Source organism: Nicotiana sylvestris, chromosome 7 (assembly GCF_000393655.2).
Source record: "Nicotiana sylvestris chromosome 7, ASM39365v2, whole genome shotgun sequence".
NCBI lineage: Eukaryota > Viridiplantae > Streptophyta > Magnoliopsida > Solanales > Solanaceae > Nicotiana > Nicotiana sylvestris.
In genome coordinates, this window is record NC_091063.1 from 57,208,816 (window position 1) to 57,235,020 (window position 26,205).

General features: G+C 35.3%; 3 protein-coding genes and 1 long non-coding RNA gene across 6 annotated transcripts; 2 read left to right on the plus strand and 2 right to left on the minus strand.

The window, feature by feature from the left end:
- The first annotated feature begins 3,909 nt into the window (after positions 1–3,909).
- On the plus strand, positions 3,910–8,745 carry LOC104214553 (NADH kinase). 3 transcript variants are annotated; one of them, XM_009764244.2, is made up of 5 exons: positions 3,910–4,170; positions 5,084–5,360; positions 5,480–5,560; positions 7,537–7,688; positions 7,777–8,745. In XM_009764244.2, the coding sequence occupies exons 1-5, from the start codon at positions 4,118–4,120 to the stop codon at positions 8,138–8,140; spliced, it is 927 nt and encodes a 308-aa protein (XP_009762546.1). In that variant the 5' UTR covers positions 3,910–4,117; the 3' UTR covers positions 8,141–8,745. The 3 variants fall into 3 exon arrangements, with proteins under 3 accessions (XP_009762546.1, XP_009762544.1, XP_009762545.1); XM_009764242.2 differs by having other exon boundaries at positions 5,106–5,360; XM_009764243.2 differs by having other exon boundaries at positions 5,115–5,360.
- Positions 8,746–10,034: 1,289 nt separating this feature from the next.
- On the plus strand, positions 10,035–14,952 carry LOC104214551 (B-box zinc finger protein 22). The gene is made up of 3 exons (XM_009764241.2): positions 10,035–10,548; positions 12,842–13,270; positions 14,454–14,952. The coding sequence occupies exons 1-3, from the start codon at positions 10,366–10,368 to the stop codon at positions 14,733–14,735; spliced, it is 894 nt and encodes a 297-aa protein (XP_009762543.1). The 5' UTR covers positions 10,035–10,365; the 3' UTR covers positions 14,736–14,952.
- Positions 14,953–15,777: 825 nt separating this feature from the next.
- Positions 15,778–17,573, minus strand: LOC104214552 (uncharacterized). The gene is made up of 3 exons (XR_707944.2): positions 17,243–17,573; positions 17,077–17,139; positions 15,778–16,184 (listed from the first exon to the last, which is right to left on the minus strand). It is a non-coding gene; the product is annotated as an uncharacterized lncRNA (long non-coding RNA).
- Positions 17,574–23,192: 5,619 nt separating this feature from the next.
- Positions 23,193–24,820, minus strand: LOC104214550 (probable receptor-like protein kinase At1g33260). Its single transcript, XM_009764240.2, has one exon. It carries the CDS (start codon positions 24,773–24,775, stop codon positions 23,408–23,410), a length of 1,368 nt encoding a protein of 455 aa, XP_009762542.1. The 5' UTR covers positions 24,776–24,820; the 3' UTR covers positions 23,193–23,407.
- Positions 24,821–26,205: the final 1,385 nt, after the last annotated feature.

Sequence of the window (26,205 nt, forward strand, 5' to 3'; positions counted from 1 at the left end):
TTTGTGAATAAACCATCAATATTAGAATTACTATTTTGGGGTGTATAAGTAGTTATAAATTTTTACACTCACTTTTTTTTTTAAGTCACAATCTTTCTTTTTGCTTCTCTCTAAGATTACATACTTTCTCTTTTATTTCTTTCTTATTTCTTTCTCCTATGAGTTTAAAAGTTCAACAATTTAAAAAATTTAGTGGTAAAATTTGAGATCATTATTCATTAATGATGATTTTTTTTTAAAAAAAAATATTATCTTAACTTTGAATGTTCCTTAAAATATATCCAATCGTCACTATGATATTGATGATTTAGCCTTATTCTAAATTAAAATTGTTAAAAAAATGGTACCAATAGAAAATAATACTCTAATCAATATATTCAATTAATTAAAAATATTTTATTCTTTTTTAAATGGTTATATTTCTTATAAATAATATTAACAATTGCCTCAGCGGAAAGAAGTTTTTTAAAAATAAAATTGACAAAATCTTACGTAAAGATTAAATTTTCTCAAGAAAGATTAAGTGAGTTGGTTATATTTCCATTCAAAAAAAGATTATTAGAAGAAGTTAAAAAAATTATTAATAATTTTGTATCTCAAAAAGTTAGAACAATAATTTTTTTTTAAAATTTAAAGCCTCCAAATGAATTTTGGCTTTAGGCCACTAAAGTGCTTGAGCCGCCCCTGGTTATATAGTGTGACAAAAATATCTTTATGACTTTACTGTTAACGTAAATAAAATATAACTTTACTATTTTGTAGTAAACAAAACTCAATTACCTTAGTGCGAAAAAAAATAATTTTGTAAATTCAGTATTATAATGGATAAAGTTAAGTGATTATACATGAAATTAACCCTAGATTTTGCATGTTATGCAAATAAGTGAGTTGCCAAAATGATAACTTAATTGTGCTTTTTTGGGATGGTACTTGCATAGTTGAGGTGTGGTAAATACTTATCCACACCGAGTGTTTATATCAAACTATATTAACTCACTATGGTTAATTAATTCAATTAGATGAGAATGCATATAATTTACCATGGTTAAATGATTGAAGTCCATATGCAAGACACATGTCATGTATCTATTAGTTTGGTGTAAACACCCGGCGTGGGTAAGTTTTTACCGTTGAGGTGTTTTACATTATAAAATAATAGCTCATTTGGCCAAGCTTCTAAAATCAGCTTATTTTGAGAAGTGCTTTTTTCAAAAGTACTTTTAAAAAAGTGCTTTTGGTGAGAAGTAATTTGTGTTTGGCTAATCTATATCTATATCTATATTATATTAAAAACATGAACCCCTAAACTTAAAAGTTAAATTACCTATATACCCTTCTAAGTTTTTATATAAAACAATAAGATTATTAATAACTGAAAAATTAAAAACAAATCGGTATGCCTTTTCCTTAACAGGTGTGTCTTTCTAATTATGAGTAACTAAAGCTATTCCTTTTAATTTTTCTTTTAAACCGTTAGCAAACATTAGATAACAAGATGTCCATATATGTTTGATATTACATTCAATTTTATCTCAAGACCACTTTGAGGAAAAATTATATTGAAGTGATTCCAATGACAAAAGCCACTCCAAAATGTGGCGTGACCTAAAGAAAGGGTAAAAATAGGTATTATGATATGTTAGCAGAGTCATGAGAGCAAGTCTCCAGTTATGACTAAAAGAAAAAGTCCATTTGGCAATATTTTGATCCATATTATAGATAGTTATTTTGGCCTTTGTGATGGTGGCGGACCATAGGAGATGAACCAGTGACTCGGATTGTACGAGAAATAGGAAATTGCACAAGCACATATAAATGGCTAAGGATTTTTTCTTACTTACTATCTTGTGATTTATTCTTGAGAAATATCCTTGTCAACTTTCTTTTTCCTAAAGAATGGAAAACAAATACTAAGCCGGTGAATAATGTAGCAATATTTCGCCTTGTTTTTCCTCCATTTCTTACTTCTGACTTGGTCTATAAAGAGCTACGACTTCTGTTTGAGTGAATGCTCACTATCGACTTTCTTTCTGGGATATGTCAAGCATTTTGTTTCTTCATTTGGAGGGAGATTTGATATTGTGGTAAATTAAATTATATGTTCATGAAAAATATTCATTTGATGTGCTATATAAATAAATTAATATAATTTATACAATTTATAATTTAAAATATATGTCCGATTATACAACTGCTACTTTATGTGGTGATTTTGCTGGAAATAACGGTTAAATCTTGACAAAATAAAAGATGATAAACTAATCCTTGGCTTTGGTGATGTTAGAGTCTCAATTTACAAACAAACAAAAAAGTCTTATATGTGTGCTTATATATATATATATCATATTTAATGGACTAAAATTATACTAAATTCTTTATTTCTTCTCTAACTAGGAAATTCTAGAATATTGACTATCCTTATCAGTATTGTGTTAAAATAATTCAAAGGGCAATTAATTTTCGAGATTGATAGTGTTTATTTCATTTGCACATAGCAAAATTTTACTTGTGAGTTGTGATAATACTGTTGCATTAGAAGTCCTGTCTTGCGAAGCTTATGCGACTTTTAAAATTTCTGGCACTTTTTAAAAATCCAGGGTTAGTGTATATTCTATAATAATTTCTTTATAGCTTAATTGCTACAGGGGTCGAATCTTATTGTTTCCTTAAGTAACTGCATATTTTCTAATATAAATTAATATTGATATACATGTCAATATTTTTCTTTTTTACTATTTTCCCAAAAAATGAATAATACATTTTAACATAAATTAAACTAACATACATGCATATTACCATGAAGACAGAAAATAAAGGACTCCACGAATACCACGTACAAGGTAATGAAAAAAGTCAAAAAATAAAGATAGCCGATCTTATATGTGTGTAATAAAATCAAATGAATTTATTAGTGTTTATGATAGGATTCATATTATTAGTTCCTGGGAAGATTAAAGACATTATAAATAAAAATGAGTCATAATATTCTTTTTGCAAAAATATGGACGTTATAAAAGATAGTACAACTTGGGGCAACTGTAGCATAAAGAATGTTGATTAAGAAGAGAGGTGAGATGCATTGAAAAAATCTTTTCCTATTTCATAATAAAAAAGAGGTGTATTGATTTTTAATTCATGTTGTTTTATCTATAATATATGTTTTATAACATATTTGTACAAAATAAATCGAAATAAGTTAAAAATATCACATGTACCTATTAAACTTTAATTGTTTGCTTTTGTAGGTCTAAATTTTAGCCAATCATCTTCACAGACCAATCGAAAACAAAACACACTAGGAATATCGTCTATAAGGAAGTATTAGATGTGATATGCTTCATTACATGTTTGTACCAAGCAAAATCAAAGCAAGAAAAAACTCGCATGTATCTAATTAAATTTTGATTATTTATTTTTGTAGGTTTAAATGCTACCCAATACTTTTTACTTCGACAAACAAGTTACAATATGACGATCTACATCGATCATTCACAAGGTATACATGTTCAACACATCACAAACAAGTTACATATATAATTCGTGTACGACATCACTCGACAGGTATACATGTGCAACGCACGTGACGAGAAACTAGTTAATTAAAAAATTACTTTTGAGCAGTAATTAGTGTTTGACCAAGCTTTTGAAAACTGCTTCTAAATATATTTTTCTTAAAAGTGCTTCTTAGAAAAATGCTTTTGGAGAGAAGCTACTTTTTTCTACTTCTATTTCTCCTCAAAAGCATTTTTTTTCCTTCCAAAAGCTTGACCAAACACCTCAATTTTTTGCTAAAAATACTTTTGAAAAAAAAAGTACTTTTGGCCCCAAAAAAACTTGGCCAAACAGACAGGTTGTTAGTTATGACTTTGCCGCTATAAACAAACGTTAGGTGATATTCTAAGACGCTAATTTCGCCGGGCAATTCCGGAAACAGGGAAATAGTGAAACGAGCCGTTATTAAATTCGGATCCTTTTCGCATGGTATAGGCAGCTTCACTTCACAACTCTCCGCGACTTTGGTCCGCTGATTTACACGTTAATCACCGGAAGCAAGGGGAAGAAGGAAACAAATTCACAATGGCGAGGAGACGGTTGTTGCTTTTATTAAAGCCTTTCGATGTGTTACCGACAAACCAATCAGAGAACAATTTTCATTTCAGAAACCCTAAGGTAATCTCACATAGTTAAAGCAACTTGATATTTACCGTCTTTTCTTTCTCTGTTGTTGCTACATTTGTTAAAATCTCGAGAAAAGTCAGCAGGTTTGTGCGTTAACTCGTTCTATATAGTATGTGTATTTTAAGTGTTTGATAATATGTCAAAGCCAGTTATATGCTTATTTCTTCATTCAAACTTATGTACCTGCTGGTGGTGATTCCGTAGAGCTCTTCTTTACTATATGCATTCGTAGTAGTTGAGGCAATGGACGCAGCTTGCCTGCTCTTGTTGTTTTGGGTTCAGCGGCGGAGCTAGGGGTGTTCAAAGGGTGGTCAATTGAACACCCCTCGCCTATGGATACATGTCAAACTTTACTTTTTATACATACATATTAAATGTTGAACTCCTTGATGCAATTGAGAGAGGTAGCCTAGTGACGAAGGGTGTTTAAAGTGACTTGAAAAGTTGCATTTGTTTTGGTCTGTTTGACTTTGTTTAATTAAAAATTGGGTAATAAACAAATCCCTAGAAAGTCAAGATTTTCTAAAAAGTCTCAAACGCAAGAAAGCAGAACTAGAAGAACGCCATTCGGTCTTGTTTGAAACTGGTGCTTCTAGTTAATTTATCGATTGTTACTTGCATAATTAATTACGTGTAAAAGCTTGAAACTTTGAAGTATACAGGCAACTGACTGGTAACATCAGGTTGATTCTGGTAGTCCATGTCTTGAAATGACCAGGTAATACGTTATTGAATTTAGAATAGCTCTCAACTCTTGAGACTCTTTGACCAATAATAACTAGCAGATGATTTGCATTCCAATCATTTTGAACATGACAGTCTTTTTTACATGTTATTTGACAAATATTTGAAGTCCCTAATGACTGGCGTATGCCTCAATTCATAAAGTCTGATGCTTCAGTAGGGTGAGACTTCTTCGCATGAAGTTATTGCAGGTATTAAAATATCTAGACAATAGACGTCTGGTTCACAAGGAGGCTATAAACTTCTGTCAGAGTATTTTGAGGAAAAAGCTTGTTGACTGGGAAGCTGTTTATCGTTTTAATCTATCTCAGCCGATCCGTGGTGTAGATTTAGTAGTTACAATAGGAGGAGATGGTACATTATTGCAGGCAAGCCATTTTGTGGATAATTCGATTCCTGTTCTAGGCGTAAATTCTGACCCAACTCAAGCAAAAGAGGTTAGCTCATTCTGCAACTTTTAATGGTTTGTGGCTATCAATTTCTTCACAATCCATATTCAGTTCCGTCTACGATGACTTCTATTGCAAGTCACTTTGTCACTTTTTATGTGGTTTAGGTTGAAGAATACAGTGAAGAATTTGACGCTTCAAGGAGTACAGGATTTCTTTGTGCGGCAACTGTCAAGAACTTTGAACAAGTGAGATATTGTTACTTATTATTTAAGATTTCTCATAAATATACTAATGACTTTGTATGATTGCCCGTGATTAGTTTAATGTGCTAAAATACTATTGAATATTAACACGTCAGAGTAAATTCAAGTGTATGCTTATTGATATAATTATAAGGTGCTGGGGAGATGGTTGGTTTTCTGGTCATTGTGGTGCCTAAAGTTTGTTTTTAGTTACTCTTGCTATCGCCAGTGAGACTTGACTCTAGTGGCAAAGCAGAGCCCATTACCTTGAGGTGTAGGGTGACTTGTTATATTTATATTCTTTTCTGTGTGCATGGATGATTTTATGGAACTGTCTGGGATTATATCACGTTCAATTACTTTGTCCTTATTTGGTTTAAGATTCTCTCATACTGGATCACACTTTTAAAAGAGCAAAAAGTTACTTTTTGTTCTCTACATTCCCATTTTCGTACCACTAGCTAAGAAAGCTTACTACCGGTGAAAGATTATTTCTTTGAACTACAGTAGGGGATCTCTTGGGAAGAAACTAAAGATTGAAGTAAACTACTGGCCTTCAAAAACTATGTCTATGGATCATCTTTTGGACTAAGAGGGTGTTTGGCTAAGCTTATAAGCTGGTCAAACTAGCTTATAAGCATTTTTTGGCTTATCTACGCGTTTGGTAAAGTTAAAAGTGCTTATAAATAAAAAATAAGTCAAAAGCCATAAGCTGGTCACTCTAAGCTTATGAATTTTTAGCTTATAAGCACTTTAAGTTTGACCAAGATTTTTACTATTTTATCCTTAAATTTCTTTTTAGAACAAAACTCCTACATCAATACTCACTGCCTCAAGTATTCAACCTAAACCCCGCTCCCCACCCCCCCCACCTCTTCAAGTCTGCATTTCTCATTGACTATTTAAGATAAGAAAATTCTCTATTCTTTTGCATACTTATATCTATGTGATTGTGTATTAATCTTTGAATTGTATGTAATAAATGAGGACATATCAAATTTTTGGTGTACTGCTCTCTAAGTGTTGTGGTGATGAAGACAATGTTTGTTTCTCTTCAAATAATTTGTCCTATTTAGGTTTATTTTTTAATGAGAAACTTTTGTCAATTTATTAATTATTATAACTTATGATTATATGCTTATCATAAAATAAATTATATTTATCATAAAAATTATCTTATCTAAGCACAATTGTATTTAAAATAAAATAGAATATTTTGTATTTGAATCGATGTGGAATCTAAAATTTTGAAGAAATTACGCCCTTATAAGTGTAAACAGTTCTAAGGTTATTTAAGTTATCTAACAGAAAAAGAGCTTATCAGCACTTTTTTATCAAATACTGCAGCAACTTATTATCAATTTCAGCACTTGTACCCAAACACGTAACTGCTTATTTATTAAATCAGTTTCAGCACTTAAAAGTGCTTTTCAACACCTAATGCTGATCAACTACTTCGAATCAGCTAATCCAAAGTCCAAACGGGGTCTAACTAAGTATTCACACATGCAGTCATTATGTCAGTAACCTGCAAACCTGGAGCATAGAAAGTTGTTTATTCAGAATACCACAGAGTAACGTGCATGGGGATCAAACGCGGAAATAGTTGTTCCAAAACACATGAAACAGTCTGCTTCAACACAATGATGTTCCTACATATCTTCTAGTTGTATCATGGTCGTGTTTTAGTTTTAGTAGGAGAGTAAGCTGCCAAGATTTCTCTTTTTACAGTGACTTGCTTCAGCTTGGGTATTGTTAGTTTCTTCTGATGTGGAGTTAATGTATATAAAAGGGGTGACTCCCAACACGAATTAATCATTCATGCTCAGAGAAAGCAAACTCACTTTCAGGTAGGAACATAGCTTTTTCATTTTCATGCTGCCACAACTCCTGCTTAACGATATTTTTTCACTGTAGGGGATGGGGGGCTTAATTTTTAAAAGCTGCTCAAGGTCTTAACTATTAGTCTTCTGTTGCAGATAATAGATGACATCCTTGAAAGTCGTGTTAGACCTTCTGAAGTCTCAAGGATGTCAGTCACTCTCAACTCAAAGCAACTGTCACCTTACGCACTTAATGATGTTTTGATTGCTCATCCTTGTCCTGCTACAGTTTCCCGATTCTCATTCAGGTAAATGTTTTATTTGCTGTAGCATATGAAGCATACTTCTCATTTATGCTGCTTTGGAAAGGTTCTTAATGATGTTTTCTCTTCATAGAACAAAGAAAGAGGAGCAGTCTTGTTCTTCTCTGGTGCATTGCAGATCAAGTGGACTTAGAGTGTCAACAGCTGCTGGGTCAACAGCTGCAATGCTTTCAGCAGGTGGATTTGCAATGCCAATTTTATCCAAAGATCTCCAGTATATAGTGAGAGAACCCATTGCTCCCGGAGCTTACAATAGCCTGATGCACGGCATTGTGAAGCCTGAGGAGTTGATGGATATCGCCTGGTATTGCAAAGAAGGGCTGATTTATATTGATGGCTCTCATCTTGTCCACTCTGTTCAGCATGGGGATATCATTGAACTCTCTTCCAATGCTCCAACATTGAAAGTTTTTTTGCCATCTCACTTGATATCATGACAATGCATACATACAGATTGAGTTCTTATAATTGTTTGCATGATGGTGTAACAGTTTTGCAGGTTCTCCCTGTTAACTGTTGCAACCGTTTGTGCTAGTGCACAATGCTAGATGTGGTAGTTTTACCCTTTCACAGCTCATCTGCAGGAAAGATGGTTGTACCCTAGGCTTTTGCCCTCTAGAGTTGTTACTCCAGCAAACCCTGTCACTTCTTAATAAAGCACAAAAGAGGAAGAAACTGTGGATCACCCTTCAAAATCATGCAAGAGAGGTAGTTTCAGGTTGAATTATAGCCTGAAGACATTGTCATAGTATGAACATTGAGGCGATAGAGGCGATTCCTCCTTATGGAAGTGTTATGAGGTTTATCTCTCACACACACACTAAACCGATAGGAAATCTTCTGGTGTAGTTACAATGGAGCTTGTGTAGTTTGTGGGCTATATCCTTATTGTTGGATTAGTTTTATCTGTAATCTAAAATATGTATTGTTTGTTCAAAAGAGTCAGAGGAAGCTTGAGCACTAGAAATTTGCTCTAATAATTTTCTGGCGTTGAAGGTAAAAAGTGATATAATGCATAGCCGCTGGCATATTTGAAAAACAAGCATTCTGTTTGGTTCAGATTTTTCTTCTCTAAACTTATTTAAGTCATTTATCACGTATCGTTTCATAATGTATGATAATGTCGTCCTTATAATGTATCATATTGTAGTGACACTTTTTTGTTTAACAAGAGGGGTTGCTCTGATGGTAAGCAACCTCCACTTCCAACCAAGAGGTTGTGAGTTCGAGTCTCCCCAAAAGCAAGGTGGGAAGTTCTTGGAGGGAAGGATGTCGGGTTTCTATTTTGGAAACAGCCTCTCTACCCCAGGGTAGGGGGTAAGGTCTGCGTACACACTACCTTCCCTAGACCCCACTAAGTGGGATTATACTGGGTTGTTATTGTTGTACTTTTTGTCGTCACGTAACGACATTAACAACCATCCAAACAAGCAGTAAGTTTTCGAAAAAAAAGGGGAAAAAGTACCTTCTCAAATGTCAAATGGCGTTGAAGGTCTTACTGATGCAACAAAAAATGTTTTGGATAAATTTTTAAGAGAACTAAAAGGAAGATTAGCAGTGTAAGAATATCGGTAACATTTTTGTTCCGTCATGCTACTAACTCTTGGTAAGGAAAAAATGAATTCATTGCTTCTGACAATCACACGCAAGCGAGTGAAGGGTCATTAATTTAAAGTAGGATGCTATTGAATAGTATCAGTAAAAAGCAACTAGGTATTCAGGTTGGCGCACTAAATTGCGTGTCGGCCTCATCAAAGCTATCGCCCTCCACACGCAAAGAATCGAGTCCCTTTAGAAAGGAGAATTGCAGATATTATATGAGCAAGTTGATACCATTAGCACAATTTGTTAGGATGTAGAGAGTGACAAACAAATGAGACTTCTATACTATGTTTGAGTCGAGAGATTTTAAGTTAATAATATCTCCTTACCATTATAAACTGTTTCAAAGTTTTTTGGATTATGTTTAATAGGAAAATGGTGATTATGACGAATATATAGAAAGAAGAAGACTCATCGTCAATTTCATCAGGAACATATATTTCAAAATTAAATTTAACTTTTAAAATTAAAGGAAACCAAAACCTCGACCTGTCAAACCCAAGTCCACAACTTCTTATGTCAAACACGCACAACCCTGTTATTGCAATGATTGACTATTAAGTCAGACATTATAAACTTGCAATTTTTGTTTTAAGTTCCGAAAAAGAACAAAACTTTCAAATTGTTTGGATTTTATATAAAGATGTCAGAGATAAAAATACTTTAATGGACATTATTGTTGCTAGAGGATGATATTTATATCAAAACCCCAAATTAAAACCAAACACTTGGGTTACAAAAATCATGTGACACTATAAAATCTCCTTACAACTCCAGCTCAGCGGGTCACCAGCCTAAACCCGACACGTTCTCTCAAAAACAGCCATTTCTTTTTTCCCAAAGCAACCATACAAATACTAAGAAATCCAAAATTCCAGTTGCCTACTTCTGTAGAGGTATTCTCACCGTTATTCGGTTTTCATTTACTGCCTAAACCCACCACCTAGGCCCCCCTTGTAAAACCCACTTGCTGCTGCTGCTGCAGCTGCAGCTGCAGATCTTTTCATTTTTTGTCACTACTTAGCATAGATCTTTCTAGTTTTCTGAACAGAAAGAGGTAATGAAGATTCAGTGTAACGTTTGTGAGGTTGCGGAGGCGAACGTCTTGTGCTGCGCCGACGAGGCGGCGCTCTGCTGGTCCTGTGATGAGAAGGTTCACGCTGCTAATAAGCTGGCTAGTAAGCACCAGAGAGTTCCTCTCTCTGGCTCTTCTTCTTCCATGCCTAAATGTGACATCTGCCAGGTAATATTCACCTTTCCGTTTTCATCATGTATTTACTCAATCTTGTGATTTTAATTTTGTTTTATATCCACTTTTCACAGTTTGGTATTGTGGATTAAACGGATTCTGTGGATATTGTAATTCGGCGGCTCTACAGGATTCAACATCTGTTATTTTGATTTGTATTCGTTTTGTAGCATCAATTAATCATAGATACTTCCCTGATTTTGACTTATTTTTACAAATATATTCCGTTTAAAATAGAGTAGTTTAATGGAAATACGGATATTTGTTTATTAGTAGCTTTTATGACGCAGAGGACAGTGATGTTTGGATTGATTGATACTACTATTAATTATATAAGTCTTAAATTGTGATTGCTGCTGCACTATCTTCTAATTTTTTGTTTTCTGGAAACATATTAGTAAAGTTAATATCTAGGTACCAATCTAATTTTGTTCGTTCATATAGTTGTAGTTGAAAACTGTAAGGTTAGCATAGTTACCCGGTACCTCTACCGGTGGAAGGTATCCGGTATCCGGTGGAATAGTCGAGGTGCGCACAGTGGCGGAGCCACGGTTTTCATCAAGGAGTGTCATAATATAAAAAATTTGATACATCAAAAAGTCAAGGGGAGTCGACGTATAATAAATATACATGAAATAAAAAAAATTATATAGCATTATAGTGTAAATTTTCCGGCGAATGGGTGTCGATTGACACCCCTTAGTTGAATGTGGCTCCGCCACTGGGTGTGCACAAGCTGGCTCCGACAACATCGTCATAAAATAGAAAAGAAAAAAAGTAAGAGAAAGAACAAAATAAAGAAAGGAGATCCGGGGTATTCTTTCCCGCGACCTGCCAGGGAGTGGTTAGGGCGATCCTCCAGATGTTGTGCACTAATAGGCATATGTAGGTCTAAACAATTTTCTGCCATCTTGATTAGTTATGGTTCCACCTAATGCTGATTGTGGAATTTAATGTAGGATACGGTTTGCATATGGCATTTGGAGAGCTTATCTAGAGCTTCTTAGTGTTGAACTATGGCGTATCTGTTTTGTTTATTTGGCAGTCCCTTTGGCGAGATATTAAGAAAGTAAGAAACAGAAACATTAATCTGGAGTCTGGGCATAACCTGTTTTCCGGTTCATAAATATGAATATTTATAGACGGAAAACTATGGTTAGCTTTTGCAACCAAGAGCTCTTGGGGAATGCACTTCTCAAAATATCTAAATAAAAGGAAAAGAGAAAAAAAACTCTTCTCTAAAGGGGATATAACTCCATGTTAAGAAAAACATACAGAAGCTCAATTGATGGTTGAAAGTTTAGGATCGCATACGATTAGATGAGCCTGTTGGGATATGTAATGCTCATGCAAACATTTGCTCCTGTAACTTCTCTTTGAGAGAAGATCATGTGCTCATCATATAAAATCATGAACATTACTGAGCTTTTACTATATAGTAATTGCAGATGTTTAATCATCTTCAGGATTTTTTGGTTGTTAGTTGGATATTGTACAGTCACATGAAGCAGAAGTTACCCATTTGACTGAACAAAAGTGATTTCATTTTCTTTTCTAGAGTTGATTTGACTGGCTAAGGTTTCTGCTTACCTTTCCCTTTGTGGAGCTAAGTTGCTCCGACACGGCAATTTAGGTTCCACCCGTGTCGACACGACACTAGTGGGTGTGGGTATGGAATCTGTACCGGATTTGGTCAAACAATTTTGGGTACTTTGACCATGACGGACGGAAAAATTAGAGACGAGATACAATTTGATTCCCGAAATCAGAACTAAAACTAGGGTAAATTTGAAGAAAATACCATATCTTATCTAGGAAATCAATCCTTTACTTATCTACAGCTTGAGAATAAAAAAGCAATCCCCACTTTACAAGCTATATGTAAGTATTCCACAAAAAAATTCATAATTTAGAGATACTTTTATTTTTTTGAATTTTTTTTTAGCCGGAATCCCCGCACCCGTATACGTAATAGGATCCGTATCCCCGAATCTTAGAATTTACATCTCGAAGGATCCGACCTCTAGATCCGCACCCATGTCGGATCCCCGCATCCGTGTCCGAGCAACTTCGTTTGTAGCCAAAGCAGAAATGTTTCCTCATGTTTATCAGATTTTGCTACTTTCTAATGAAAGTCCTCCTCTTCTGTGCTTCAGTATAATTTTAGATGTACATAACCTATGTTTGTCTATCTGTCAAAATTTTAAAAAATAAATTGATGTCTTATCTTCAGTTTTACTACTGTTTTACTATTTTAAATATTGATAAAAGGATTCTATTTGTGCAGGAATCAGTTGGCTATTTCTTTTGTCTCGAGGATCGGGCTTTACTTTGCCGAAAATGTGATATTGCTATTCACACAGCTAATCCTCATGTCTCAGCTCACCAAAGATTTTTGCTGACTGGAGTGAAAGTAGGACTTGAACCCGTTGATCCTGGTGGTGCATCATCCTCAGGGACGTCGCAGTCCATTCAGAAGGTTTCAGAGCCAGAGTCTGCTTCACTTTCTAAACGAAATGCCCCAATATCGTTGGATGCTCAATTTGACAAAGTATTACCTCCCCAGGCAAGTGCTGTTGGGGAGTTTGCTCCTAGTAGGTCTCCATTTGCTGGAGGTTCTGCAGCTGGAAGTATTCCGCAATGGCAGTTTGATGAATATATTGGCCTGAACGATTTCAATCAGAATTATGGATACATGGATGATGGATCATCCAGGGTACGTTTTTAACTCTTAGCTTTTGTTGTTTGTAGTATATTACAATGGCTATTAGATGAATTTCTTGGACTGCATTTCAATCAGAAGTATGCATACAATGGATGACTGATCATTTGAGGTATGATTTAGATCTTATTTCATTATTTATTATTTTAGTAATTAGCATCTTTATTTTTAATATATCCTTCACTAGACCTGGTTGTACTGGACTAATCATCTAAACATGAGAAATCCCTGATCTTGTGTGGTTGTGTGGTGTGCATACTCGGTACTTCAGGGTTTAAGTTGTGTACATGTATTCCCCCCAACAAGGAACCTAGAAAATACATCTTTTTATCTGAAGTCATGAAACTGGAAAAAAATGAGCTGTGTGATTGGACTATCTGTTGGTTGGACCACTTCAGGTGGAAACGACATTGTTAGCTCCCAATTCAATCTTTTAATTAGACAGACGAATTTTGCCACAAACTTGCCCGTCCCCTGTCATATGGCAAACACTTGGGTGCAGATCGTTGAAGTATTGCCATATTGGTGGACTTGCACTTTGCCAACTAATCCATGGGATCTCAAATGCTTAGAATTCTGAGTCTTGATTAGAGTTCAATAAACAGTTATAGACAGTCAAGGCGCAGCATCAATATTAGCATGTGGCTAGATTAACAACCTTGCTTAGGGTTGTGATAATCAGAAGCAGCTTTAACTATTATGTCGTGTTTTTTTTAAATTTTATTTTGTTTTATGTGATTCATGCTACAAAAAATATGCCTCTAGGTGTCAATCACATTATTCTTTTCTATGGGTGCTTAGTTGATACAGAAACATTTCCGACCATATATTTTCTAAGTATGACTGTAGTCAAAGGTGGGGATTCATGTTGGTGACAGTATTCTATTGAAGAGTTTGACAACAATGTTTTTGACTGTAAATGGCGGCTCATGTGTTTCACCATCACTTGACTTGGACAAACAAGACTGGCATATCCCAAGCAGACTGGGTTCTATGTTCATACATGGTTTTTGCTCTGTTTCAACTGTGTTTCAATTCCAAAGGAATTTTCAGTCTATCGCTTGCCTCTTTGCTTAAGTTGAATGCTTAGATCAATAGATAATCTGTTTGATGGACTATCAAGTTCAATAATCAGAGTGGCTCCTAATTTAGTTCTTCTTGCATTGAAATCTATCAGGCGGATAATGGGAAACTTGGAGAGTCAGACTGTTCGTCTATCTTGAGATTTGAAGATGAAGAACTAGACGGTGAGGAGTGCTTGGGTCAGGTTCCAGACACATCTTGGGCAGTGCCACAAGTACCTTCCCCACCTACGGCCTCTGGACTTTACTGGCCCAAAACTTACCAGAATCCATTTGATTGCTCAATGTTTGTGCCTGACGTTAGTTACTCCCCTTCACATAACCTTCAACAGCGACCTCCAAATGGTACTAGTCTGAAACGAAGAAGGCAGTGTTAATGCAATTTCCCCAGGCTTTTTCACTCGCATTAGTGATAGGTGTTTCAGATCCCTAAGCTTTTCACTCACGTTAGTGATAGGTGTTTAGATAGAGTGATTTGTGGTAGTTGAAGTTATTTGAGCAATGACTAATGCGTGGTTCTCCTTTGTAAGTAATCTGCCTTGTTTGCTGCAGTTACATAGAACTCACATTAATGTCAAAAGCATATTAGCTCTACTCCAATCCCCAGAAGTTGTACAAGAAATGAAGATGTTTCTCAATAAAACAAAAAAATAACAGAGGAAAGATGAAATTGCAGTCAAAGAAATTGTAGGAGAAATAAAACACTGAAGAATGTTATTGCTTTCACTAGAACTCTGGTTTACAGCAGGGACAGAACCACTAACGTTCAACTCACTCTAGCAACTAGCAAGGAATCCTATCCAAATTAACAACTAAGCTGATACTATTCCTATAAAATAGGAACTGAATTATTTGACTTAGTAAACATAAGTAAAACAGTAAATAAAACATGTAAGAATGCACTAATTTTTAACACTCCCCCTTAGTGCAAACTTACGATCAATAACTCCAAGAGCAGCTCTAAAATATTCAAACTTAGGCTTTACCAAAGCCTTTGTAAATATATCTGCGACTTGCTCATTTGTAGAAATTCCTTTCAAAACAACTTCTTGATCTAGCACTTTTTCTCGAATGTAGTGATGACGAACCTTAATATGCTTCGTCCGACCATGGAAAATGGGATTCGACGCAAGCTTGATAGCACTTTCATTATCACATCTAAGTTGAACAGCATAATCAACTTTGTGCAACATCTCTCCTATTAATCTTTTCAACCACATACATTCTTGTGCAGCCATAGTTGCTGCGACATACTCAGCTTCGGTGCTAGATAATGCCACCACTGATTGCTTTTTACTGCACCATGATACCATGGCTAACTCGGTGCTGAAACAATATCCCGAAGTTGAATGTCTATCATTCACATCTCCAGCCCAGTCCGCTGTCACGATCCATTTTCTGAACAAGCCGGGACCGGCACTCGATCACTAAACATGACCGAGCGAACCATCTCTGCTTATCAAATCTATTATAACTCCAAACTTTATATGCAACAAGGCAATACTCTAACCAAATACTTTTGATTAATTTAAACATTTAAATAAATTAACTCCAAAACTTTATTCATAGTAACCAATGAAATACTGCTAAGTTATTATCAAAAACATCTGAATCTTAACCCAACGACTATGTCTATGAAGCCTCTACGAATAAACTGACGCACTGCTCAGGACATGAGATTTCCTGGCCAGTTCTCTAAGTAATAAAGAAATAACTAAATAAAGATGACTCTAAAGAATACTCCACGAACAAAAGCGGAGCTCACCAATAGCACTGGAAGAGAAGGAAGTCCTAACTCGTAGCCTGCTCGCCTGCAAATCCGGTTCCTACGTTGTACCGCAGACCAACGTAGGTTCCCAAAAAAGAACGTCAGTACCATCCATTGTACTCAGTGAGTCTTAACATAGGGGGCGAGACTTTAATAATGTATATATTACGACCAAAGGTTCTAAATGCATGTAAAACATAAAGCTTATAAGAATAATTCTATATAATTGCATAATAGCAGTTTATGAACATTCTAAAAGAAATTCTTTTCTTTTTCTTTCTTTTAAAAAAAACATACTTCACTTTATACTTTGGGAGTTCCAACTATCCTGACTTAATTCTGTCTCATTCACCTCGTGATCGGCACGGGTTTGATCCCAACCTGATTGAATAAGCCCAATCCACGAGGTGCCACTCGCTTCATGGTTCTGAGCGCTCATGTCTCATACCTTAGCATGACTAAGTAAATTCTCAGCAACGAGACCCTCGGCTCGTGTGCTCCCTACTTTGGCACAAGTAGTTTCAGGAAGTCAACGCCTTGGTCAGGACCCTAGGCCTGGACGATGACCCTTTCTCAGAATAAATCTTTTCTTTCTAAAACTTCTTCTTGTGACTTTTCAAGTCTAAATCTTTTATACATACTCATACTGGTATCCTTAAATGTAAGGCATGACATAAGAATGAAATAAACATTCAAAAGTATTTATAAGGTTCTTGATCCTTCATGAATTTTCAACATGAAAATGACATATAAAAATAACATAAAAATCTGAAATTTATGCACATATATCCAAATAATTATCTAAACTTTAGCTAGATAATAATTCTAAGCTAATAGGTACTTACTACTCCCATTAAGTATATATTAACTATTTTATGCAATTCATCAAACACCTTGTGTGCGTGCTTTTGTGAGTTAAACCACTTTAGTAAAGGGTTATATCAACTCACCTCAAAACTTCTCGAGCCAATACGTAGACCCCAATTCAATTGACACCAGTAAAACAATCGATTCTACAACAACCAGTGTATTTTAATCAATTTTAAAGTTTCACACGTAAACATGAAATTTATTGTTGATATAGAGAAAGAAGGGAATTAACTATCCGATTCTTACCTATTACCATTGTAGGATAATTGACAATAGGGAATTTCATATACTTGAATTCAAGAATTAGTAATTTATAAAGAACCCTAAAATGTTTTCGTGGCCTCCATGAGTAAGCACCGCTGCCTCTGTTTCGTAGGCTTGTGTTTGTGTTGCTTCCTTTTTTTTTTTTTTCCCTTTCCGTTTTTGTTTTGCTTATTCGAATAAGGCTTCTGCCTTTTTGTTGCTTTTCTGAACAAGGCTTCTGCCTTTTGCCTCCTCCTTAAGGTGGAATACGTACTACTAGATGCAGCCCTTTGTTTTGTTTTTGTTATTTTATTTATTTTCCCCCTTTTTTTTTTTACTTCACTAATATTTCATTATACTTATTTTTAATAATTAATAACATTAAAATTATTAATACTTCCCCAATTGTACATCCAATTATTTATAAATAGAGAAGTAACTCAAAATTAATCACAAAGGTTTTAGTCCGTAATAGAAGTAGAATTTAAGATTATAAAAATAAAAAATTAAATTCTATATTTCGCGTGTCTTGAAAATTTTATATATTTGAGGAGTGTTACATCCGCGTCGGTAAAGCCACTTAATACGAATTCTTCATGTCTTCTATACATCAGACCATGGTCAAGTGAGCCCTTCACATAACGAAGAATTCTTTTTGCTGCATCTAGGTGTGAACTTCTTGGACATTGCATGAACTGAGATACAATTCCAACAGAATAAGCAATCTCAGGTCTTGTGATAGTTAAATAAATTAAACTACCAACAAGCTGCTGAAAACTTCTAGCATCTTTTAACAGTGTTCCTTCATCTTTCATCAATTTGAGATGTGGCTCCATTGGAGTAGCTTTCTCTTTCGACTCCCCCATGCCAAAACGCTGCAACAACTTTCTTGCATATGCCTTTTGAGAAACAAAATATCCTTGATCTGTTTTTTCAATTTCAAGACCAAGAAAACAGCTAACTTCTCCCAAATTCTTCATCTCAAATCGAACAGAGAGTTCATTTTTCAACTTAAAAATCTCAGCTTCATTATTTCCAGTAATGATCATGTCATCCACATATAATAAGACCATCAAGTGCATATTTGATTCTATTTTAATAAACAAACTTGAATCTGCATCAGAAACTTTAAAGCCACAGAAGATAAAGTATTGAGCAACTTTACCATACCAAACACGTGGTGCTTGTTTAAGACCATACAATGCCTTCTTTAACCAGCAAACATGACGAGGATATTGCGTAGAGACATAACCTTTAGGCTGTTCCATAAAAACATCACGATCCAATTCTCCGTAAAGAAAAGCGTTCTTTACATCAAGTTGCCACAACTTCCAATTCTTAGATGCTGCAACAGAGAAAATGGTTCTTATTGTTACCATTTTTGCAACTGGGCTGAAAGTCTCCTCATAATCTAGTCCATAACTTTGAGAAAAACCACGTGCAACAAGCCGAGCTTTGTACTTATCAACGACCCCATCTGAGTTTTTCTTCAATCGGTAAACCCATTTGCAAGTGATAAGCTCGCAATTCTCTGGCTTCGACATCAACTCCCATGTCTGGTTTTTGTTCAAAGCATCAATTTCTTCTTGCATAGCTGCTTCCCACTTTGGATGACCTTTGGCTTCTTCAAAGCTTGCTGGTTCTTCATCCAATCCTCCTATAAAAAAGCATGAAGTAATTGAGCAGTTATTCAGTTGTACCTCATAGTCTTTCAGGTAACTTGGCTGTTGTTTCTCCCTTGTTGATCTCCTAAGAGTTTGCTGTTCACTACCATCTGAAATTGAGGTATTTGAAGTTGAGATTTCATCATTGTTCGAAGCCTGCGGGTTACCCTCTGGAATCAGCTGCAAATGTTCTTGATCACCATCAAGAATGGTTTCTTGATTGCTTGTTTTCTCGGCAGAATAGTATGATGATACTTCATCAAACACAACATCTCTGGAAGTGACAAACCTTTTTGTTTGAGGATCCATACACCTCCATCCTTTTCTATATGAATCATAGCCAACAAAGACACACCTTTTTGCTTTCGGGTCAAGTTTAGTTCGGTTAGATTTTGGTATATGAACATAACAAATTGAACCAAATACCCGAAAGTAATTTACATTTGGCTTTTCATCATATAGAGTCTCAAAAGGAGATTTTTCTTTACCTGGCCATGGAGGCAAACGATTTATTACATGGCATGCACATTGAATTGCATCAGCCCAAAGCTCTCGAGGGAGATTCTTATCGTGCAGGCAGGAAAGGCTCATGGAAACAAGATGAGCTAATTTCCTTTCTGAGACACCGTTCTGTTGAGTGGTACTTGGACATGTCATTTGTCTTGAAATACCGTTGTCATCACAGTACTTGAACAAATCATTTGACATATACTCGCTTCCGTTGTCACTTCGTAAACACTTAATCTTCACCCCAAATTCCTTTTCCACAGCAATTTTAAACTCAGCAAATTTTGACAAAGCTTCGCTCTTCTCTTTCAAGAACTTCACCCATGTATATCTTGAAAAACCATCTACGAACACCATGGCGTAGAGAAAACTGCTATAACTTGATGTTTTTGTTGGTCCCATCAAGTCGGTATGAACCAGCTCAAATATAGAGGATCTCCGATTCAATGATCTCTGAAATGGAAGACGATGTGATTTGCCATATTGACAGCCTTGGCAAACTACATCTTCATGAATATTCTGTAGAGCTGGTATGCCATCCACCAATTTCTTCGAAGAAATTTGCTGCAACAATTGGTAGCCCAAGTGTCCCAATCGAGCATGCCAAATTGCTGGACTATTTGTTTGACTTGTCTTCTTCACATAGGTTTCCCCTACAGCCATGACAAATAAAGAACCTTTCTTTTCACCAGCAAGAATAACATCTGCAGCTATATTCTTTACGTTATCAAGAACCTTTACATCATTTGGACCGAACAAAACATATTTTCCGGAATTGGTAATTTGGGAGACTGAAACTAAATTTCTCTTCAAACCTGGAACATGAAAGACGTCGTTCAACTTGATAGCCCGTGTATCTCTAACGTCAATCTTCAAAACTCCTTCTTTAGCTACTGGATATACCGAGTTATCAGCTGTAACAATAACTCGTTCTCCGTTATGTTGACGTAGCTCTGAAAGTAGTGAATCATTGCCGGTTACATGATGAGAGCAACCAGAATCAATGATCCACTCTTGTCTGCAGCTATAGTGGTTGTACAGAACTTGAGCTGGTACGGCACCATCGTTCCTCCCTTCAACTACTTCAACGGTGAAGCATTGCTCCCATTTGAGTTGCTCGTTTCCTTCACTTTCAGTGGCAAAATTTGCCTTTGAGATCTTCACTCTACAGTTTTTCTTGCTGTGCCCGATTTTACCACATTTATGGCACCTTCTATTTTCAAAGTTGCCATCAGTAGCTTTTCTGCTGTTGAGCCTTTCTCATTGTTCTTGTTTCCTGCTGATGTGTTTTTCCTTTTATTCTTGTCCTTTGAGAAGAGAACGCCATTTGCTTTGCTAAAGCCTCTTGGTTGGAAAGCAAATTTTCTAATTCTTCAACTGAAGGTTGCTTTGACCAACCTTGAATGGAGGTGACGAAAGGATTGTACTCCTTCTTCAATCCTCGAATAAGAAATCGTCGCATTCTTGCTTCGCCGATCTCCTCATCCGGATCTAATTCTGAAATTTCAGCACAAATGCTTTTAACTCGTAGGAAATATTCAGAAATAGACATACCTCCCTGTGTTAGCATTGCCAATTCATTTTCCAACAGCTGTAACCTTGCTGTATTCCTTTGAGAAAACAATCTCTCAAGTGTCTCCCAGACTTCTTTTGGTGAACTAACATCACGTACATGATCGATGAATTCTTTTCCAATTAAAGTTCTTAAAGCAAAGAGAGCTTTACCACATTTGATCTTCCATTTCCTTCGTGGTTCTGCATTTTCCGGAGTATTTGCTGGAATGTCTGCTTCTGCACCAACAATAAGATCCCACAAGTCTTGACCTTGAAGGTAAGCCTCCATACACATTCTCCAGTACTTGTAGTTTGTCCCTACAAGCTTTTCAACACCAAACTGTGCATTCGAACTACTTCCCCCATTTGCCAATTCCATACTGCACAAAGAGCTTCTCCTCTACAACTTTCGATCTCCTCCAACAAGACAAAGCGAACTTGATAGGCAAGAAGAAAGAAAGAACAACCAGAGTTCAACAACCTGGCTCTGATACCATAAAACAAAAAAATAACAGAGGAAAGAAGAAATTGTAGGAGAAATAAAACACTGAAGAATGTTAGTGCTTTCACTAGAACTCTGGTTCACAACAGGATATGCAAAGCATATAAATAAGACTGAACCACTAACGTTCAACTCCTAAAAAGACTCTAACAACTAGCAAGGAATCCTATCCAAATTAACAACTAAGCTGATACTATTCCTATAAAATAGGAACTGAATTATTTGACTCAGTAAATATAAGTAAAACAGTAAATAAAACATGTAAGATGCACTAATTTTTAACAAGATCACTGTAGACTGTATTCCGACAATTTGGAACCAAAGAAAAATGGCTGTTGCTCTTATCCACAATTAAAAGGTGCTTCCTTCCATCCATCCATGGTAATCTTGTTTTATTCCTTAGAATGCAATGAGAGTGGATTTGAATCATATTTTTGGGGGGAAGGGGGAGGCACCTGGTGCTATTAAGATCAATTTGAACTTTGGAACATGTATCCAGATTATTGATTTCATCGCAGAATGAACACCACGGTTCGTGGTGGCCGTTTCCTTCCTTTTGAGAAGAAATTTGAGCGGCTACCAATCCAACGAGAGCTCCTATATTCTTTTTATTTCTCTTCTCGATTGGTTGTTGGAGGCTAACCCAGCAGAAAGTGCTAAATTGTTCTGTGTTGTTATATAGTGAAATATAGTATATCCTATGCAGTTCAGTATTTGAATTTTGGACTTGTGGTACACTACAAATATTGATATTAGGACGATAATTTCAGCAGATTCAATAGTTGTACGCATATGTTCCATGATTTGCTCAATGAAATCTTGGATGTTAATGGATTTTCTCACTTTCTAGTTTCTACCTTGTGTTTTATCCGTGTTTAGCAGTTCCATATTAGTTTCTTTTACTCCGATTGATCGGTTGAGATGGTTAGCATGAAGCATACCGATTCACACATCACAAGAAAGATTTGATCAAAAGTGACTAAAGGGGAAGACTAGCAAAGCAGGAAAAGAAAGAGGAATGGGAGCAACAAGTTATTATCTTTGCCACAACTTTCAGATCATAGAAGCATTCAAGCTTGCTGGATATCGTTCTGTGAAATCAAATTCAGTGGATCAAGTAATAAGTGGTCGAAATGAACAGGCTGCTCACTGGTACCTACCAATTATTGTAAGAGCTGTAAAAAGCTTTACACTTTGGTCCCCTACATTAACACATCACATGGGAGAAATTTGCAAAGTAAGGCTAAAATTGCGTCTCGACTCCTGTATTTGCCCTGCTAATTGGTAACAGCTAGACTTCTTTGACTAGACAACATGAAGAGTTTCACTTCTATATCTTAATAGTGTCGTAAAGCATAACAACTTAAATATACTGGTAGTGGAAAATTATTTTCACAATCAATCAATACATGTAGAAGTATTTCGTAATGGCATAGTCCGAATGGCCTTAATTTGCTGATAATATAAATTATTCTATAGATGCTTTAAAAAGCCTTTTACTTTACGAATCTTATAAATTAGTTGTGGTTGCCCATCAAGTGCCAGGAAGCCATTTTTCTTTTACTTCTATTGTACGTAATTTATTATTCGTCAGGGACATTGTGCCCTCCCATTAATGTATGCCTGCAAGATTGACTTAGTAGGCCTCGAAAACCTCAAAATAATTAACAGTTCACAACTGCATAAATTTGTGGAGTAGCACGGAAAACAAAAATTAAAGGGGAAATAAATAAAATAAAATACTATTCCTGAGAATTTATGAAAACTATGCATTCAAATTTCAAATTCAAGCATGGAATTGCTCAAACTGAATTCATTGCCTACAGTACTAGGTATAACCTCTCTTTCAAACAAACATCGCAGAACAGAACCCTATACAAATTAATTTACAGAACTCAACCAATAACTCAGAGACACTTGTTATTTACTCTTTTAAGGATACTAATAATCAGTCAAATTTTTTGATAAGGAGAAAATAGAAGGAATTCTACTTGTAATAGTATCTAAAATTTCAGAAGCAGAGGGCCTAAGGCTTGGGGAATCACCAAGGCATAATCCTGCTAGTGAAACCATAGCCTTAGCTTCCTCCAGATCATAAGCTCCATTAAGTCTTGAATCCACCATTTCTGCTACTTTAGATGCATCCCTTAATATATTACCAGCTTTTGATATTAACCTTTCTCCACTATCAGAAGAAAGTGCTTCAAAGCCAGAAATTAATTCCAAAATAATTATACCAAAGCTGTATATATCATTCTTTTTTGAGGCAATGCCAGTTCTTAAGTAGTGAGGATCTGTATAGCCTGGAGAACCAAGCATCATACGATTAGTCGACGAATTTGGTGGCAAAATTGTTGATGAAAATCCCATTTTTGCTGACCCAAAATCACATAACTTGCAATTGAATTTCTTGTCAAGTAACACATTTGAAGCTTTTATATCACCATGTACTATAGGGAGTGTACACTTATCATGTAAATATTCAATAGCTTTAGCAAGTTGAAATGCTATAGCCATACGATTTTTCCATGACATTTTTCTAGCATCAGTACCGTGTAATTTCTCCTGTAAAGTCCCGTTTGAAATATACTCAAATACCAACATCCCTTCTTCTCCATTATCACAATATCCAAGAAATTTGACTATGTTTTCATGTTGGATTTGAAGCAAAATATCCAATTCTTGTTGGTAAACCTTCTGAAAACGTTCACTGCTTAGGTCTATTATTTTAACAGCCCCTAGCAGTGAATCAGGAAATTGTGCTAAATAAACTGTGCTAAATCCCCCATAAGCAATTAACCTAGACCGCGACAAATTCATAGTAAATTTCTCCACCTCATCACACGTAAATCTCCTCACACCAAACTTTTTTGAGCAGTCCTTATTTTCCTCTTCATCTCCTGCAACCTTAGAATCAAGAACTCCACTGCGTCGCTTTAACTTGAACCCTAAACACTTGAATAAAGCCATGGCACAAAAGAAAAGAAAGAGCAAAATACCAAAAGCAGCACTAGTTGAAATAATAACTCTGCTGTATTTGTGATTATAAAGGGGTGGTACTGCCGTCGGTGGAGTGGCTAAAGGCTGTGAAGCAACGGGGAAAGAAGAAGAAGCAGTACAAAAGAAAAATGTAAAGAAATAGTAGTAATATGAAGGGAAAGAGCAACAACTACTAGTACTAGTTAACAAAGAACCCCACCACCCACAGACAAATGGACTATTTCCAAGACTAAAATCGTTTGTATTTGAAACTTTCTTCGCCTTTGACAATTTATTACTCTTACCAATGTTGGATGGTGAGGCTTCCATAGAAACAACAATATCCGAGAGGGGGTTGGGTTTTATTCCAAAACCAGAGATCTATCTATACATATAAAAAAATAAAGAGTACCCATGATTTAAAAAAATCAATAGAGTAGGAATAATAAAAGTGGGAATATGAATAGTTTATTAGGTTTATAACCATGGATGCATGGACGGGCAAGTGGTAAGGCAACACTTAATTAAATTTGGGTGTAAGATTTTAGCACACTATTAAGAAAATTATTTAATAGCATTAATTATATTGATGATTAAGTTAAACTTTATCTCTTATTCAATTCATTTTTGGAAATTGTAAGACTTTTTTTTAATGATCGGAAATTGTAAGGCTAATAGGTTTTTTTAGAAAAATTGTATAGATTATCCATACCTTGATACCGCTAAGGAAATTGATCGATTAAGATAGTAGGATGGTAATCATGGAAATTGAAAGGGACATTTGCGTCTATATCCGCTTTTTGGGTCAAATTTTAATTTGTGCCCATTTTGCAAAAAAAATTGCAAGCGTACTCACTTTTTTGTGTAACTTCAACATACGGGGCTGAAGTAGCAAATGCAATCACGCAAAACTTCAGCATTCTAGTAGACGGGCCTGAAGTAGCAAGTGTGCTGAACCAAGTATGCTGAAGTTTTTGTTTGTAATTGCTGAACTTAAGCATAGTAGCTGAAGTTTTGTTCTCTATTTGCTGAAGTTTTTGTTTGTAATTGCTTAAGTTAAGCATAGTAGCTGAAGTTTTGTTCTCTATTTGCAGAAGTTTTTGTTTGTAATTGCACTAAATAAGCTGAAGTTTTTTTTGTCTCGAATAAGCTTTTTCAAAAACTTCACCAGAAGATGCTGAAGTTATTTAGTTCATTTGTAAAAACTTCAGCACTAAATAAGCTAAAGTTTTTTTTTTTTGTCCTGGATTCATTAGTTTTGTCATAAAGTTTTTTCAAAAACTTCAGCAGAAGATGCTGAAGTTATTTAGTTCATTTGTAAAAACTTCAGCACTATATAAGCTGAAGTTTTTGAAAAAGCTTTCTAACTTATTAGATAAATAATCAGATTGTCAATAGTATCTAAATCATAAATTTTGGAAACAATAAACGTGAAAAGAACATAATTATCATGAAAAGAATCACTAGGTGTGACCTTAAATTTTCCGTACGTAGAAATATTCACAAATTATTGTCTACTAACTAATATATTATTTATAATTTGTTTTTAAATAATATGATAAACATACTTATGGCAATCATCCCATGAACTGAAGTTTCATAGCAGCACCAACAACAACAGAAGAAAGAAGAAGAAGAAGAAAACGAAGGAGGAGGAAAAATGGGGCTAAAGTTATTTAAAAAATAGGTACAAGTTAAAACTTTTTAAAAAAATGGGTATATGTTAAATGGGGGCGACCAAATAGGGCGCCCCATGCAAT

Coding starts and splice junctions, on each gene's coding strand:
- LOC104214553 (XM_009764242.2), top strand. CDS start 4,078: ATGGCGAGGAGACGGTTGTTGCTTTTATTAAAGCCTTTCGATGTGTTA. Junction 4,171..5,105: donor TTCATTTCAGAAACCCTAAG/GTAATCTCACAT, acceptor CTTCGCATGAAG/TTATTGCAGGTATTAAAATA. Junction 7,689..7,776: donor GTTTCCCGATTCTCATTCAG/GTAAATGTTTTA, acceptor TTCTCTTCATAG/AACAAAGAAAGAGGAGCAGT.
- LOC104214550 (XM_009764240.2), bottom strand. CDS start 24,775: ATGGAAGCCTCACCATCCAACATTGGTAAGAGTAATAAATTGTCAAAG.
- LOC104214551 (XM_009764241.2), top strand. CDS start 10,366: ATGAAGATTCAGTGTAACGTTTGTGAGGTTGCGGAGGCGAACGTCTTG. Junction 10,549..12,841: donor CTAAATGTGACATCTGCCAG/GTAATATTCACC, acceptor CTATTTGTGCAG/GAATCAGTTGGCTATTTCTT. Junction 13,271..14,453: donor TGGATGATGGATCATCCAGG/GTACGTTTTTAA, acceptor GAAATCTATCAG/GCGGATAATGGGAAACTTGG.